Source organism: Abramis brama (genome assembly GCF_963993115.1).
Source record: "Abramis brama genome assembly, chromosome: 5".
In the NCBI taxonomy this organism is placed as follows: Eukaryota; Metazoa; Chordata; class Actinopteri; order Cypriniformes; family Leuciscidae; genus Abramis; species Abramis brama.
The window spans coordinates 4,514,747-4,530,450 of record NC_139967.1 but is presented as its reverse complement, the minus strand read 5'-3'; the positions used below and the strand labels follow the sequence as shown (position 1 = coordinate 4,530,450).

Genomic DNA, 15,704 nt, shown 5'->3' with positions numbered 1-15,704 from the left:
TATTGATCCGCTCCCCATCAAGCAGCCGGGATGAAGCTCAAATCCCTGTAATTGTATTGAATACAAGTGTTTTTAAAGCAAACATTCTTGTGGATTTCTGAATAATAGTAATAGATTATACGATGCATTTGTAAAGCAGAATGAGCAATTTAACTGTTAAGAAATCAGGTAACATCACTAAAAGCAACAAACACCATTTGTAATATTTATTCAAACTGTACAGGCAAATATTTATTACATAAATATTGCAAATATTGTATAGTGTGGAGTACATTGCATTCTCCTTTTTCTGATATAGTGTATAAAAGAGAGACCAAGGGCTTTCATCAGTGGTTTTGCATGTTTCAAATCTTATTAATTGTTGCATTTCATAATTGTGTATCTGCTTAAATGGATAGTTCACCCAAAAATGTAAATTCTGTCATCATTTACTCACCCTCAAATTGTTCCAAACCAAACCTGTATGAATTTGTTTCCTCTGCTGAACACAAAAGAAGATATTTTGAAGATTATGGGTAAACAAACAGTTGATGGACCATATTGACTTCCATAGTATGAAAAAAAATAAAAATACTATGGAAGTCAGGTTTGGAACAACTTGAGGGTGAGTAAATGATGACAGAATTTTCATTTTTGGGGTGAACTATCCCTTTAAATTGGTCTGGAAACCCTGTAATATGCTTTTAAATGGCAGTTTCCCCAGCTTGTGTTCACAAGGTTCATCATGTTTAATGGTTTTGCATCTTTAGATGTTGTGCTGCCCAATATTAATAATAATAATGTATTATGGATGTTTATTATTGATATTGTTGTTGTTTTACAATAAAAATAATTCTAATATACGGTGGGAGCACCATGATACTTTGATCTTGCGCTATTTAGATGATACTACAAATTATTTCAAAGAATACAGCGGTATTGCTATTAGTAGGCTACTGCTCTATAAAACCATGGTAACACCATAGTATTGTATTTTATATCATCGCTATACCATGGCACTCCCATACTGTTTTGTAAGGGCAGACACGGAATATTCAGAGGTTTAATACTACTTATATGTTATATTATAGCCAAAGGCGTCGCCCCGCCCCTTTAAACGCGTGCCAGCCGCGTCCGCCCCGCCCCTTTTGAACGCATATTAGACGCATTGGACGCCGGTGCTGAGGAGACGCGCGCGGATAGTAACGCCATAGATGCGCTCAGCTGAGGCGTGAGAACGACACGGTTCTCCGATACTACAGCCGCTTTCACGCTGAAATGCGACTCTCAGCACATTATAAAGCATAAACGCTTTATATGATGGATATATATACGCTATTGGCGGATGGATTAACACGGTAAGAGTATCGCGTGATCTCTGTGTGCAGTGCGCGTGACAGATGAGCAGCTTTTCTGACATTGACATTGAAAACACGCGCATCGATATTTGACAGATGACTTTATCGAATCGCATACGATCGGTGGGGATGTATGGGATGATCTGTTGGTATGGAGATGGTTTGATGATGTAGTAGGGAAACAGAGTTGCGCATGATGCTGTAGGGAATGAATGCATTGCTCATATACGGGAGGAACAACCTGAAACCTCCAGCTTTATGCATTGCATATATGCATGATCATTTAGTGGGAGTCTGCGATATGAGTTATCCAATAACAACCGCTTATTCACATTGATTATCTTGTGCATGCAACTTATTTATTGCATGCAACAGACATTTCCTATTGTGTTCATTTGTCATATGTGATGATGTCACTATTGTTATTAATAACGTTATGTAATGCAGGCTGGGGAACCTACTAGTGAAAGTGAACTAACCTCTAATGATGCCTGATGAAATGGTCTACTTGTGTCACGTGGTGTGGGATGCTCTGGGGCCATACGTCATCGTACGATGGTGCCTAGAGACTCTAATGTTGCATGCTGGAGCTGCAGTGTGCATGAGAGCAGGTTTGCATGACAGAACCCCTTTATAATGCAAATTTAAAGGAATTATTTGGCAATGATGTCATTATTTGCTCGGCCTCATCTAATTCCAAGCTTGCATGCTGCTATATTTTTCAGTGGAAAGACAAAAAGAAGATTTTTAAGAACCTTCAAACATCTCTTTTCCATACAAGGACAGTTCATATAGTGACAATGGCTGTTGAGGTGCAAGTGATGTTAATTTGGAAATCTCTTAAAGACTTTTAACCTTATTCATCCTGCCCTTGTGAAGTACTTGCAAAGAACATACTTAAGTGCAAAGTGAATGTAATGTTTTTGGACACTTTATTGCATGTTATTTGCAATTAAATTAAAATGTATTATAGTTGAAAATTATATATTAAATGCAATGTCAAACTTTTTCACCCATTTAAATATGTAATTTCATAATTCTATTGCATTTGAAATATGCTTAAAGTGTACTGCATGTACAGACAATCATTTATGGAAAACTAAGATGTACTTTAATGTAATTTTTACTGAAACTTCTATGACATATTTTTAAACATATTTGTAATTTCACATTTTATAATGAGGTTGATGAATTTTAGTACACCTTAGTTTGGGGACCACTTCTCACTAGTTGTTTATTAGCATGCATATTACTAGCATACTACTTATAAAGCACATATTAATGCCTTATTCTGCATGAGCATATTCTACATCCCCTTAATCCACCCAATACCTAAACTCAACAACTACCCTACTTACTATTAATAAGCAGAAAATTAGGAGTTTGTTGAGGCGAAAGTCATAGTTAATAGTGAATACGTGTTCCCCATACTAAAATGTGACCTATATATTAACTTTAAATGTAACATTGAATAACACACTACAGTAGATAAAGTACTTTACATGTGCTATATGTTATTCATCACATCAAAATAAGTGCTCTTCTTTAAAGCACAACAAAAGAATATTAAAACATGATTTAAAATGTACTTTAAACTAAAACATTTAATTTGGCATCATCACAAAGTACACTTTTAAAAGAGATACAGTCATGAAAGTGTATTCTCTTCCAGAACAATTTAGTGACCATTTCATTTTATTAATATTATATTATCTGCAAGTACATTTTTCTTTTTTAAATACACATATCATTTGAAGTACACATTCAATACAATTAAGCTCACTTCTTTTTCATAAGGGTGGTCTAAAAAATCGTCTTCTTTTTTTTCTTTTTTTTTTGAAAGTTTAAATCTAATGGTCTTTAAGTTTTAAACTAAACGCGTGGCAAAAATTGTGTTGGCTGCATCTTTTATCCAAGGTGAAATCATTCTAGATCATATTTATCTATCATATAATTGGCTTTTAACTGAACAAAAAGTAAAAACATCATTGTTTCTCAAATACATGCTAACAAATATTGAGATTCGAGAGCTGAAGTTAAGATGTTTTTAGTGAGTAATGATTAAAATGTTATATTTTATTTTCTCAAACTAAGCTCTCATACTTCAGAAGACTTAATGCACAACTCATACTTTAATAATTCTTGTACTTTGTTTAGTTAAACTTGACATACATAGTCACTGTGAACTGTTATCATGTGGAAGAAAGCTGAATTCTCCTTTGGTTTTCCATAGAAATAATACAGCAGGCAGAACTGAACAGAATGTTCGTCTGAATAAAGCATTTCTTTGAATGATCGGTCGTATGCGATGATCACTGTCCACCGGAAATGCTGTTGCCTTCGGTCTCACTGGAACCTCATTAAACTCAGTCAAAATTGCATTACACACAGTATTATCTCTCCCTCTTGCTCTCTCTCTCTCACGTGTGTTGCACGGGCTGTCTCTTATACATTACATACACGCTCAACTGACTCATAAGTTTCTATTTTTACTACACATCCAAAAGCATCCGCTGCATTATTTGTGCAGCCTGTAAGAATACAGAGTCAGGACAGTTTCAAGAGGTCACATCATCAGAAATCATAAATCATAAATCACGACAAGTGCTGGTCTGAAGAAGAGCTCGATGAAACTGTCAAAACCTGCTCTCACTTTCAGAAATCGAAATATTCACCCAGCCTCAAAAGATAATATGTGACCCTGGGTCACAAAACCAGTCACATGGGTACATTTTTTAAAATTGAGATGTACGCATCATCTGAAAGCTGAATAAATAAGCTTTCCATTGATGTATGGTTTGTTAGGATAGGACAATATTTAGTCAAGATACAACTATTGTAAATCTGGAATCTGAGGGTGCAAAAAAATCGAAACATTGAGAAAATCTCCTTTAAAGTTGTTCATTTATGTTCACGATTGTGCTGCATTCACTCACAAAAATACATGTTTTATATATTTACGGTAGGAAATTTACTAAATATCCTCATGGAACATGATCTTTACTTAATATCCTAATAATTTTGGCATAAAAGAAAAATGGATAATTTTGACCCATACAATGTATTGTTGGCTATTGCCACAAATATACCCGTGCGACTCGTGACTGGTTTAGTGATCCAGGGTCACATATGGAGAAAGTAGAACAGATCCTATTATTCCTATGTTGCAGTGTTATTATAGTATTGCTTATGTAGTATTCACTCATATTTTGAATTAGCTTTTATTTTTATATTTTCCGTTTTCAGTTTTTCCATGTGCTTTTGTCATATTTTGTTTTTATATGTATTTAGCTTTAATAGCCTCTTTAGATTCATTGCTCGTTGTATTCCTCAATAGTAAGTCACTTTGGATAAGAGCGTTGACTATGAATAAATGTAAATTTGTTAGTTTTACTAATTTTAGCACTTCAACTTCATTTCATATAGCTTCCAAGCCAACATTTCTAATATTTCTAATATTATATTGTATTTATGTCAGCTTTGTTTCAGTTAAAGAAAATGATTTTTAATAGTTGTGGTTTTACTTAACGATAACGCATTGTCTGTTGGGAAGCAAGTAACTGAATGCAATGCTAAATTAACTTAATTACATTTTTCATTCAGAGTGGCTTCATTTGATTAGTTCATTTAAACGAAAAAAAACGTTGGCACAAATTAGGGTGCTGTTTATGTGCATTAATATATTAAGTTTGATTGTGTCACTCTAGTAATTATCCCTATTGGTTTTGTGCCAGATAAATAGTGCTCTTTCTATTTGAATCATATAATCTGTAGTTTAAATGAACCTTAGATATGCCACCTTATATAACTTCAATATTTTTAACTACTTCTTAATAGTAGCTTGTAGTGTATTTAACTAAAACACCGTTCCTAAAGGACTGTAGTTGAAATACTTTAAATTCTAAATGTAGCTTGGCATGAAATATCACTGTTTTTGATGTAACTGGGCCGCAGTGAAAAAATAAATGAAGTGATAAAAACTGTATGATATGACCCTTTAATTAGTGCCTGACCTCAAAGTGTTCAGGCCATATGAAGGTCCCTGAATTTCTCCAGGACCGGATGTTTAGTCCTGATGCTTAGTTATTTTTAGCTTGTTTTCAACATGCCCTCACATGTGAAAAGCTTTGCTATCTCCGCTCTGGTTATTGCATCTTTCTGTTTGCTCGTCCGGGTCAAGGAGCTTCAACAAAGCACGATTCACTCAAAAGCCTTTCATTGAAGAGGCCTTTCCCACACACCAGGAACACAGCGGCTGTTTTCCGCTCGCAGCCCTGTGGTTATGAGAAGTGTGTGTGGTTAGATGTTACATGATGCTTATATAGTCTGCATTTCCTGCTTTTAGTATGTAATGATTTTGCTTCTACATATCGTCGCTGTAGGGCGGAATATATCTCCATATTGGTCACCCTTTACGCCTGTTTGTGGGTTTTGCAAAATATTTAACCAATGAAAAGTGTCAAAAAGAGCTTGTGACTAAATGTCGTATCTCTATTGGCTCCTCGAACTGTCAGTCAAACATCATGACTCCGCCCCGCCTCTTTATGAGTGAAGTGCTGCATCGATTTGGGCCATCTCTGCTTGTTTGCAATGCAAAGGTAAATAAGAACTGGTTGTGTGAATAAGTACAGCATTTTCTTTACTCTAGGAACACAATATATAAAGACTAATGTTTTATGTGTTTGAGGAGCGGAGAAGAGTGTCTCAGTGTAGCATGTGTCGTCTTAAATAGCCTATAATAACACGAGATTTAGGCCAAATGACAGAAAAAAACTGAGCGCCCACATAGCTACAATTCACTTTTGAACCTATACATTGATGAAACAGTGATGGACAAAACGTGTCGATCCAAAATCTTCTGAAATTCAGTGGTCATAAACTAAAGCTTGATTTTGGTAAAATGGTAATAATATAATGACATAAGCAAGTGTCTGACCATATAAAGCCACAATATCAACTTTGACAATGCAGTGTTTGATTATATTCAACATATAGACAGTGTTTTCTCCATTTCCGGAAAAGTAGCACTTTTTTCTTGACCGACAGTTATGATATGTCTTGTCTTGTGATTCTAGTGTGGGTGAATCATATGAAGTGTGTCTGGGTCAGATTTCACCCCAAAAAGTGCATTTGAGATGCACAAGACTACAGTACATTTGAAAGCAGAATATCTTGCAAACTCAATATTTTCAAACACATTTTTGTGTTGCAACAATAAAAACAACAAATGTGCATTATAAAACCATTATCATGACAATTTTGTGTTTTTTCTTTCGTTTTAGGGACGAAATATACCATTTTTAGTGAGATGCACAGATTTGATGCACAGACAAATTTGAAAGCAGAACCTATTGTGGATCAGAAATCAAGTTCAGGCTTGCAAACTGGATATTTCCACATGAATTATTGTGTGGCATGATTTTGAGGCCGTGTACATTCGGGTGTTTCCTGACCCGCAGCTCGTCCTCAGGGCATTTTGTGGTCTGTGTTTGACTTGGCCTGATTCCGATTTTATGAGACAAACTCCTGTCCTGTTCAGTTTGGTGGAAGTGGATTACAGAGATTAGAGATTGAGGAGCACAGATTGACTGACAGCACAGACGCTACACAAAGACAAGGTCATAAACTGGGAAGCTCGTTGGCTGGGAATATGATGGAATTGTCAGGAGCAACCTGGAAGAAAAATCCAACATGGTCTCCTAATGTCAGTGTCTTTCTGAATATCACCGTTTCATGAATGTTAAAAGAACAGATAGAGAATAGTGTAAGAATATAAGAATAGTACAATCACCCAAAAATGTATTCATCATTTATTTACAGTGAATTGTGTTAGAGCCTTTCATTTAAAGATGTATACAAATCTTCACATTACAAATCTTTAAGTTATCATTTGACAAGTTCTGTCATAAAACTCTAGATACATCGTTAACCACACGGTGCAAGCTGATTGGTTCCTGCTGCATCCGCAGCCAATGAGCTTGATGCTCAACATTTAATTGGTTTGCTGTAGCAGATTGCAGCGCAGAGTTCCTCTGAAACCCTCCCTCTTCCCCAGCTCCACCTGTATAGATCTGCTGAGGGTCATTTCATTTAAGCTGTCTGTGCAGCAGCAGTATATCTAACGTGCTCGCCGCAGCGTGTCTGGGAATGTATTGGCAGTAGCAAGTTTCTACTTGTTCTGCAGCAGCGTAGCAGATCTATTCCACCAAGACCAAACACTTTAACATTGTTATATCCATTACCATGCTGAACTCTTCCGAGAGTTGTCATGATAGAAATATAAGTATCTCTGTCAGTCCCATTCTGTAAATGATTCACAAATTTTGATTCACAAAAGATGGAAAATCTGTTTCAGATCACTAATGATAAAGTCTAAAATAAAAAAATAAAAAATCACATTTTGTTGTGGCAGTAATTAGCCAGAATTTTCCCCTTTTTTCCATTCAAAAATCTGGGGTCAGTACTTTTTTCTTTCTTTTTAAAAAAAAAGAAGAAATTAATACTTTTATTCAGCATGGACACATTAAATTGACAAAGTGACTGTAAGTACATTTATAATGTTACAAAAGATTTCTATTTCAAATAAATGAACTTTCTATTCATCAAGGAATCCTGACATTTTTTTATCAGGTTTTCTACAAACATATGAAACTATCGACTATTTTTGACTGTCAAAATGCAGGCAGACACAGCTACTGTGAGTTGTTCAAAATATTTCTTTTTAGTAAACTCTGTGAACACAAACACTGTTCTCAATGCTGGAGTTCATGTGTAAAGCCCCTGGTGATACTTCGGGCAAAGTTTCATGTTGTGTCGAGCCTTCTTAGTGTTTTAAAAATGGCGATTTTGATGCTATCATAAAAGTGCCCCTTTCACTCCCATTCACAAGGCAATTTGACCGAAAACGAAAATACGGTCAAACTTAAAAGTGGCGTTTCCATCCTAATTATGCTTTTAAACGAAAGTTTGCCTCGGGTAGATTAACAAAAAGACCCTAGGTTGCATTTTGGCGAGAGTTACCCTTTAATGAAAGAAAAGGACCACTTTTGCACCTATTATCCATTTATCTGTTTTGGAGAAGTCAGTCTTATCAAAATGTGGATTAGATTAAGTTCATCAGGGCGAGACATTGGGTGTCACCAGATCAGTTTGAACAGATGGTCATTCTCCAGGCCTCACGGGAACGCGACGTTTGTTTTGATGATGTCTGACATTAATGATTTTTCAGATCAGCCCATTTGTTACAGTACATCCCATAATCAGTTTATTTTTTCCAAACCGGCAGTGATGGTTTTCTGTCGTCCTCGTGTCAAGTGTTTATTGTACACTCTTTCTATACTCTGTTTCTGCAGTGGTCGTTTAGCAGCTCTGGCTGCAGGATTGGGAGTTTTTTGTTTTAAAGCCTTTCACAAGACTCCCATTGTCCCCCGTATCAAATGGGCTCATTATGCAAAATTAGCACTGGGCCTTCGGTGTGGAATGGGCCGCATTGGCAGTCCTCACATTAGCATGGAAAGCTCCTATTCAAGACTGCATTGCATTATGAGACCAGACTGCTATTGATAAGACTGAAGCGGGTCTGATAAGAAGGGTCTGATGAATTCACATCAAGAAATAATCACTGGGTGTGTTAAAAAGCTTGAGAAGTCTGAGCAACTTTCATTTGTGGCTTTACATTTTGTGCTATTGTTTCTCATGCAAAATTATTCAAGCTGACCCCACCACTTTGTGATTTTGCATGTCTACTAAGTAATAAAAATATAGATTTCTCTCGTTTTGAACAACCGATGACGATTCTTAAATCTGAAATTTTACAGCTGGATAAAAGTCAGATTTCCATGTATTTAATGGATGCTTCATGGATAGATCTATTGTAGTGCATTGTGTATTCAGTAAAGAGAAAAGCACCTATAAAGGAAACATGTGGTGGTAAAGAGGCTCATATGTTCAATAATTCACATCCATCTGTATCTCTGCGGAGTCTGCGCTGGGTTAAAAGGGTCAGCTGGCATCAGCAGTCGTGAGATGAGAGGGGAGATGGCACAGTACAGGCATTTTCACACACTTTACAGATGACAAGGTCAAAGGCCACGGATGAGCCTTGACTCCTTTGAGTCTCATTGCTGTATTTGGTGATTTTCACTGAGATGCTGGACAAATGCTCCTGTTGCTCCAAATGCTTCATAGCAAAACTGTTTTGAAAAAAAAAGGGTGTAGTATTTTCATTCAGTAATTGCTAGTAAATTTCACAAATTATTACATAGAAATGGCATTGAATTAAACATGCAATTTTGATGTAGATAGAGTGAAATACTCCAATAATCTTTTAAAAGTAATTTTGACGATATTTACAAAATTCAAGATGCATTACTTAAAGTTATGTTCAGGCATCTTGTTGACTGTTTAACTAACTTTAACCTTCTCACCAAGACGCTACAGCAAGGTTGCGTTTCTTGGTTTGTAAACTAGATTTCCTTTCATCATCTCAGCTATCCATCTGCCAATTGATCCTACAATTTGACTGTTTTCAAGTACAAATGGATATTCTTTTTTATGAACTAATGATGCATTTACAAATCAGGGAACAACAAGGACAAGACATTATCTTGCACACAACTCTGGTGACTATAGCCCTATTCAGACAGGACTAGTTTTCGAGGGGGACGTGTTTTACAGACGTACTTTGCGATTTAAATCCCGTCCAAATCTGCCAAGTCTGTGTTTTTCTCACACACACTCAGTAAAAATGCAACAGTCCTCTGAGAAATTGAATACCGTCCAAATGCGAATGTCTGTGATTGATGATGTTGTATTATTCTAACGCTTCTCCTCATTTGTTTTTGGAGCTATACCGTTTGCGCACCTTTCATTTCATTTCAATATGGATGCTATCCAACCAAAAAAATGAATTATGAAAATAATAAATAGAGCCAAACTGCGAAGACTGCCCATTTTTAATATCAGTGTCAGGTAAGAGTAAGATACTCGTCTAGATTTCTCCTTAAGTTTACTTAAATAGGGTTTTTATGATAAATTATAAAAAATAAATTAAATTACATATATGTCTGTAAGGCCCACATCCACAACCCCGCCTCTGTGATAAACATGGAGATGTTAGTCCCGTTCGAATCAGTACATGAAATCACAGATGTCGAGTGATAAGAATTGTAAATCAAAAGTCATTTAGAAAACTAGTCCCGTCCGAACAGGGCTTATGCGTATGTTGTTAGACAGCGGGTGTTTCATACAAATGCAGCTACTCGATTGTGTGACACAACATGAAAAGCTGCCAGACAAATGCTCTGTGAGTAAGCAGCGTCTGGAGATAGAAATGTTTGTAGAGGTTTCAGTTCCTTCTTTACATAATGTCTGTCGTAGAAACACGATGTGATTAGCTGAATCTGATAAACATAGCAGTAGGGAGTGTGTAGAAGGTCTTGAATACGATTTAATCTCCCTTTTGCAATAAAATAAGACATTTACGATGTGGAACTAAATGTGATTTGAAGTGTTTGTGTAACACTCCTGAAAAGGGAGAACATAATTAACGAAGGAACGACACGGATGAGGTGCTTTATCAATGGTGGTTTGATTGTATCTTTAAAGACTACATGCATTATTTCAGTTGTGTCCTCTACAACACACCACAGGAACTTTGTACAATACCGTTCTTCGTGACAAATGATTGCACCTGTTTAGACAAGCCTTCAAAGAGCCTAATATAGACTCAAGACACTATTTCTGTCCTGCCTTCAACCAGCAGATTTTAATTGATGAAAGTTGAATTTGAAACCAAGCATAAGAGATAAAAAGGTTTAGATTTACATAAGTGTTCTTTAGTGATTTACCATTCCAAGTCATTTCATAGGTGAAAAGAAGGGTTTTTGTATTAGGGATTCAGTGCAATTCTGTTGAGCCCCCTCACTGTTTGTACTATGATGGTTATGAGATGATGTTGTTGCCAGGGGAAACATCATCCTCTGGCAACCAACTCCAATTTACTCGCATACATCCTGCCAACTTATTTTGCTGAACAACGCAATGCAGTTGAAGCCATTCAGAATCAGAAATGAGTTTATTTGCCATGTACATCTGCACTGAATCTTTTCTTGATGAGTTACTCCCTAAGATGATGCGATAATAATCAACTATAGAATACTAAATATTGTGCAGTTATTGTTGACCATATTAAATTTAGGCTATTTAAAATTAGTATTGTGTTTTTGTTGTGGTTATCATCCAGTTCTCAAAAACACTCTTTGCATTCATCCTTTTTTTTTTCATGCAACAGTTTTGAATGCAACTAATTTTGTTTTGTTTTCTCCCTCTCTTGCAGGGAACCTTAACCTAAACGAATTTAATGGGGAAAATAAGAAGAGTCTCATTAAGATGACACGCACAGATCCACCTGACATATTAGTATCAACTGTGTATCAAGATGTCAAAGTGAATTCCCTCTCGACTCACTCCAAAGCCTGTCATCCCTCAAAACAATGTGATTCCCCATCCATCAGGAAACTGGAGAACACCCGAAAAAGCAAAAAGAGGCACTGCCGTAGATTTGACACTGAGTCTATGGACAAACTCCAATATCATACAATAGCAATGGAGTACCCATACCGAAGGGCTGAAAGGTACGCGGCCAATCCAGATGTTACCTGGAACGCCTTAGGTCGCCAACAAGGGCATGGACTCCATCGGTTTTCTTCCCCAGACATATTTAGCTACCGTCTCACCTCCCAGCCAATGACTGCTGAGATGTCTGGCGAAATTGCTGTGACAGAACAAAAAAGGAGGACTAGATCTAGAAGTGCCTCACGGGTTCAGACCAGCCTAACTCCTGTATCATTTGGTGCATCCCCTCCAGTGGCAAGGAGGGGTCGGGAAGCTCAAAGAGCACATAAAAACACTCAGCCAAGGCCAGAAGTTTCCCCAAGAAGAGAGTCTTCCTATGCTGCCACACGGGCACATTTGAACGAAGTACACCCCATCAAACTGCAGCCGCAGAGGAGTGATACAAGCAGGTATTCCCCTGTATATGTGTCTGAAGGCACTGATGAAGGAAGGCCAGATAAACCTGCTACTAGTCCTCATGTTCGGTGCCGAGTGGACATCAAACCGGATGAGTCGGCCATGCAGCAAGGTGGCCGAAAGGCAGCTACATGCCATGTGGACATACCTTGGCAGAAGTATCCTAGCAGTGGCAGTCGGAGTCTGACAGTGCCTCGCCATTTCTCCACTTCGAGGACACCAACTCCCACTGAATCCTTCACGGGAGAGTACAGGCAGGCGTACCAGTATTCACAAAGTATGCCAAACAGCTACATGCAGCCTATGGAGATCCCTTTACAAAAGGTGGCCTCACCACGGGAGCCAAGGGAACACTATGGACGGGAACGAAGGGCTCATTCAAGCCCCAACGTGCCAACTAAATTCTTCTATGCAGAGGATTTGGGGAAGTATGGATCTTCAGCTCCATCAAGGACTTCAAGCATTCCAAGCCAACCCTACTCACCTAAAGTACAATATGTACAAGACCCAAGGACTCACATTGTTCATACTGTACCTTCCCGGACATATTTCTCAGAAATTGACCACTACCATTACCCTGGACAGCCTGCGTACTCTAAACACTATGCTGCAAGTGAGCCAGGGGCGTATATAATACAGACACCTCCAGCAAGGACTTACTATGTCGATGACCCAAGGACATATCAGATTCAAACAACCCCTCCTCGGATCTTCTACATGGCCGACCCATACACGCAACAAATGGAGCATCATATTCCTGCAAGGGCATATTACACAGAGGGAAGACGACATGCCCGTGTGGTGCAGCCACAATCTGAGGATTGGTACGGCTCGGAGGTATCCGGCTACTCTAGCCATTACCCTTCCTCGTATGTCTCACAGGTTACTCCCACAAAAGTTAGACAAGAGCCAAAGCACACAACTTGGTACGCCAACCCATGCATGGAGCCAGCAAGAGCCGTAACAGACCCAAGGCCATACTCAAGATCTTGGGATAACATCCTCGATACCCATGTAGAGCGGGAACAGCCCGTACCTCGAGGGAAAAGTGATGAGAATCTTCTTTGTCAGGGGATACAAACTTCAAGTGAAAGACCTAAACCTGTGGTTGTCAATCTTTCCAGCTCACCAAGGCGTTATGCAGCACTGTCCTTATCTGAAAACTCTTTGATTGACAAAAGTCCAACTGAGGCCATGAGCTCTTCCAGTAAGCTGTGGTTTGTCACACCTGAAATAACCATCACAGACAATGATATCAGACCAGGTAATCTTAGTAAATCAGAAGGACGCTCAGCAAGTTGGGATGTGCTGGATTCAAAAAGTGCCCCACATCAAGAAGCCCCTCAACGTGAAGCAAAATCCCGCTCTGGAGAATCTACCAAAGAGAAACCGCATGGCAGCACATCCCTACAGCAAAGTTTAGAGCAGCTCGATGAGCTTCTAGCTGACCTTGTCATCGATTACAAGCCTCCAGCCAGGACCAGTGAGGAACTGCTTGATCAACTCAAAAAGCTCATTGATGAAGAAGAAGCAGTATCTTCAGCGAGAAAGGATTCAATGGCAGGATCTGAAAGTGGCATGCCCCTTGACAAACAACCCACTTCAATAAAGATAGATCCTGAAACACTAAGAGACACTGATGGGAGTTGTGATGGGCTGAGAAGTACAGAAGAGTGCTCCCCTGACCAGAGTCCAGATGAGGACGACACGATGATGTGTTCAAACAATAAATGCCGTCGGACCGAGACCTTGTTTAACGCCTGCCTCTACTTTAAATCCTGCCACAGCTGCTATACTTACTACTGCTCTCGCAACTGTCGCCGAGAGGACTGGGATGTCCACAAGGAGAGCTGCCTCTATGGGCGAATCGGCAGTGTGTGTCGCCACATTATTAAGCACTGCCGAGAGACCGCAGAGGTCCACAAAGCTTTCTCCCGTATAGCCAAAGTTGGATACTTGTCTCGGGGCAGGGGTGTCCTGTTTTTGGGATTTCCAAATCCGGGTTCGTCCACAAATTTCCTTCAGTTTGGACTAGAAAGTCTGCTCATGACGCCAACATACTTATCCCTCCGTGAGCTGGAGAGCTTCAAAGATAACCTTGGGGAATATTGCAAGGAGCTCCAAGAGGCGGGAAAGGAATACGACCCTAATGAATGTTTTCTCTTGAATGTATCCATCGCTGTTGGTGATAAAGTGCCTGACGGACCATCGCCAAGGGTCCAAGCCCCAACCGTCAGGAAATTTGCCAAGATTGCTCTTGCTTCCTACAGCCCAGAAAAGAAGGTCCATCGGAAGGAAAGTGACATGGAGACGTTGATCCTGACCCCACCACCAGGAATGGCTGACATTGACAAGGAAGGTGAGGAGGGAAGGAAAGCCAGGGAGATCTGCTTCATCAACATTCAGCGAGAGTTGAGGATACGAGGGGTGTTTCTTCGCCACGAGTATCCCAATGTCTACCAAAAACTCTGCGAGTTTGTTGAAAGCAACAGGAGGTTCACGCCCACTACTATTTACCCTATTGATAAAAGGACCGGCAAGCAGTTTATGTGCATGATAATGGCAGCCTCCGAGCCACGAACTTTGGACTGGGTAGCCAACCCACATCTCTTAGATGACATTATTTAAACAAGTGCACCTTTTATATATTAAAGCATAGATCTCACAATAGTACATATCTAAATATATCAAGCTTATTTGTTATACATGTTTGTAGATATGTATTTTGTTAATGGAAAAAAAATGTATTCATGTCTGCAAGGTCAGTATTATTCAATATTGGAATATTGCCCATCAGATGTTGAATATGAGTAATTCATATTGTTTTTTTTGTTTTGTTTTTTTTCATTAACTTGGTATCTAGACCCAGCTTTTGTTCATTTATGCTTCACTGGCAATTACTGCCCTCCTGTTTCTTTGTAGCAATTCTCTTTTGATATTCTTTTATTGTTCATGAAAAGAGAGAGAAAAACAATCTTCTATTTATTTTATCAATCTACAGAATTATGTACTTATTTACTTCAGAGCTGAATATTTTTTCCTATGCAAAAAAAAAAAGAAAAAAAGAAATGCCAACATTGTCCCGCAAAAATGTTGAAAATGTTTTGGCTAAAGAAATATGGTACTATATTTCTTTTAATCTCCAAAAAAAAAAAGAAGTGTATTTTTAATACAGGCATTATTATATTATATTATATTATATTATATTATATTATATTATATTATATTATATTATATTAATTATATTATATTATATTATATTATATTATTAACATACTTTTAGTGATTTTGTGATCGGCACAAACTTAAAGAGGAACCTAATAATGCAGAGTAGAA

General features: G+C 38.2%; 1 protein-coding gene across 1 annotated transcript; it reads left to right on the top strand.

Annotated features, from left to right (window-relative positions):
* The first annotated feature begins 1,165 nt into the window (after window positions 1-1,165).
* On the top strand, window positions 1,166-15,448 carry ajm1 (apical junction component 1 homolog). The gene is made up of 2 exons (XM_084113390.1): window positions 1,166-1,337; window positions 11,674-15,448. Exon 2 carries the CDS (start codon window positions 11,727-11,729, stop codon window positions 14,994-14,996), a length of 3,270 nt encoding a protein of 1,089 aa, XP_083969516.1. The 5' UTR covers window positions 1,166-1,337; window positions 11,674-11,726; the 3' UTR covers window positions 14,997-15,448.
* The last annotated feature ends 256 nt before the right edge of the window (window positions 15,449-15,704 follow it).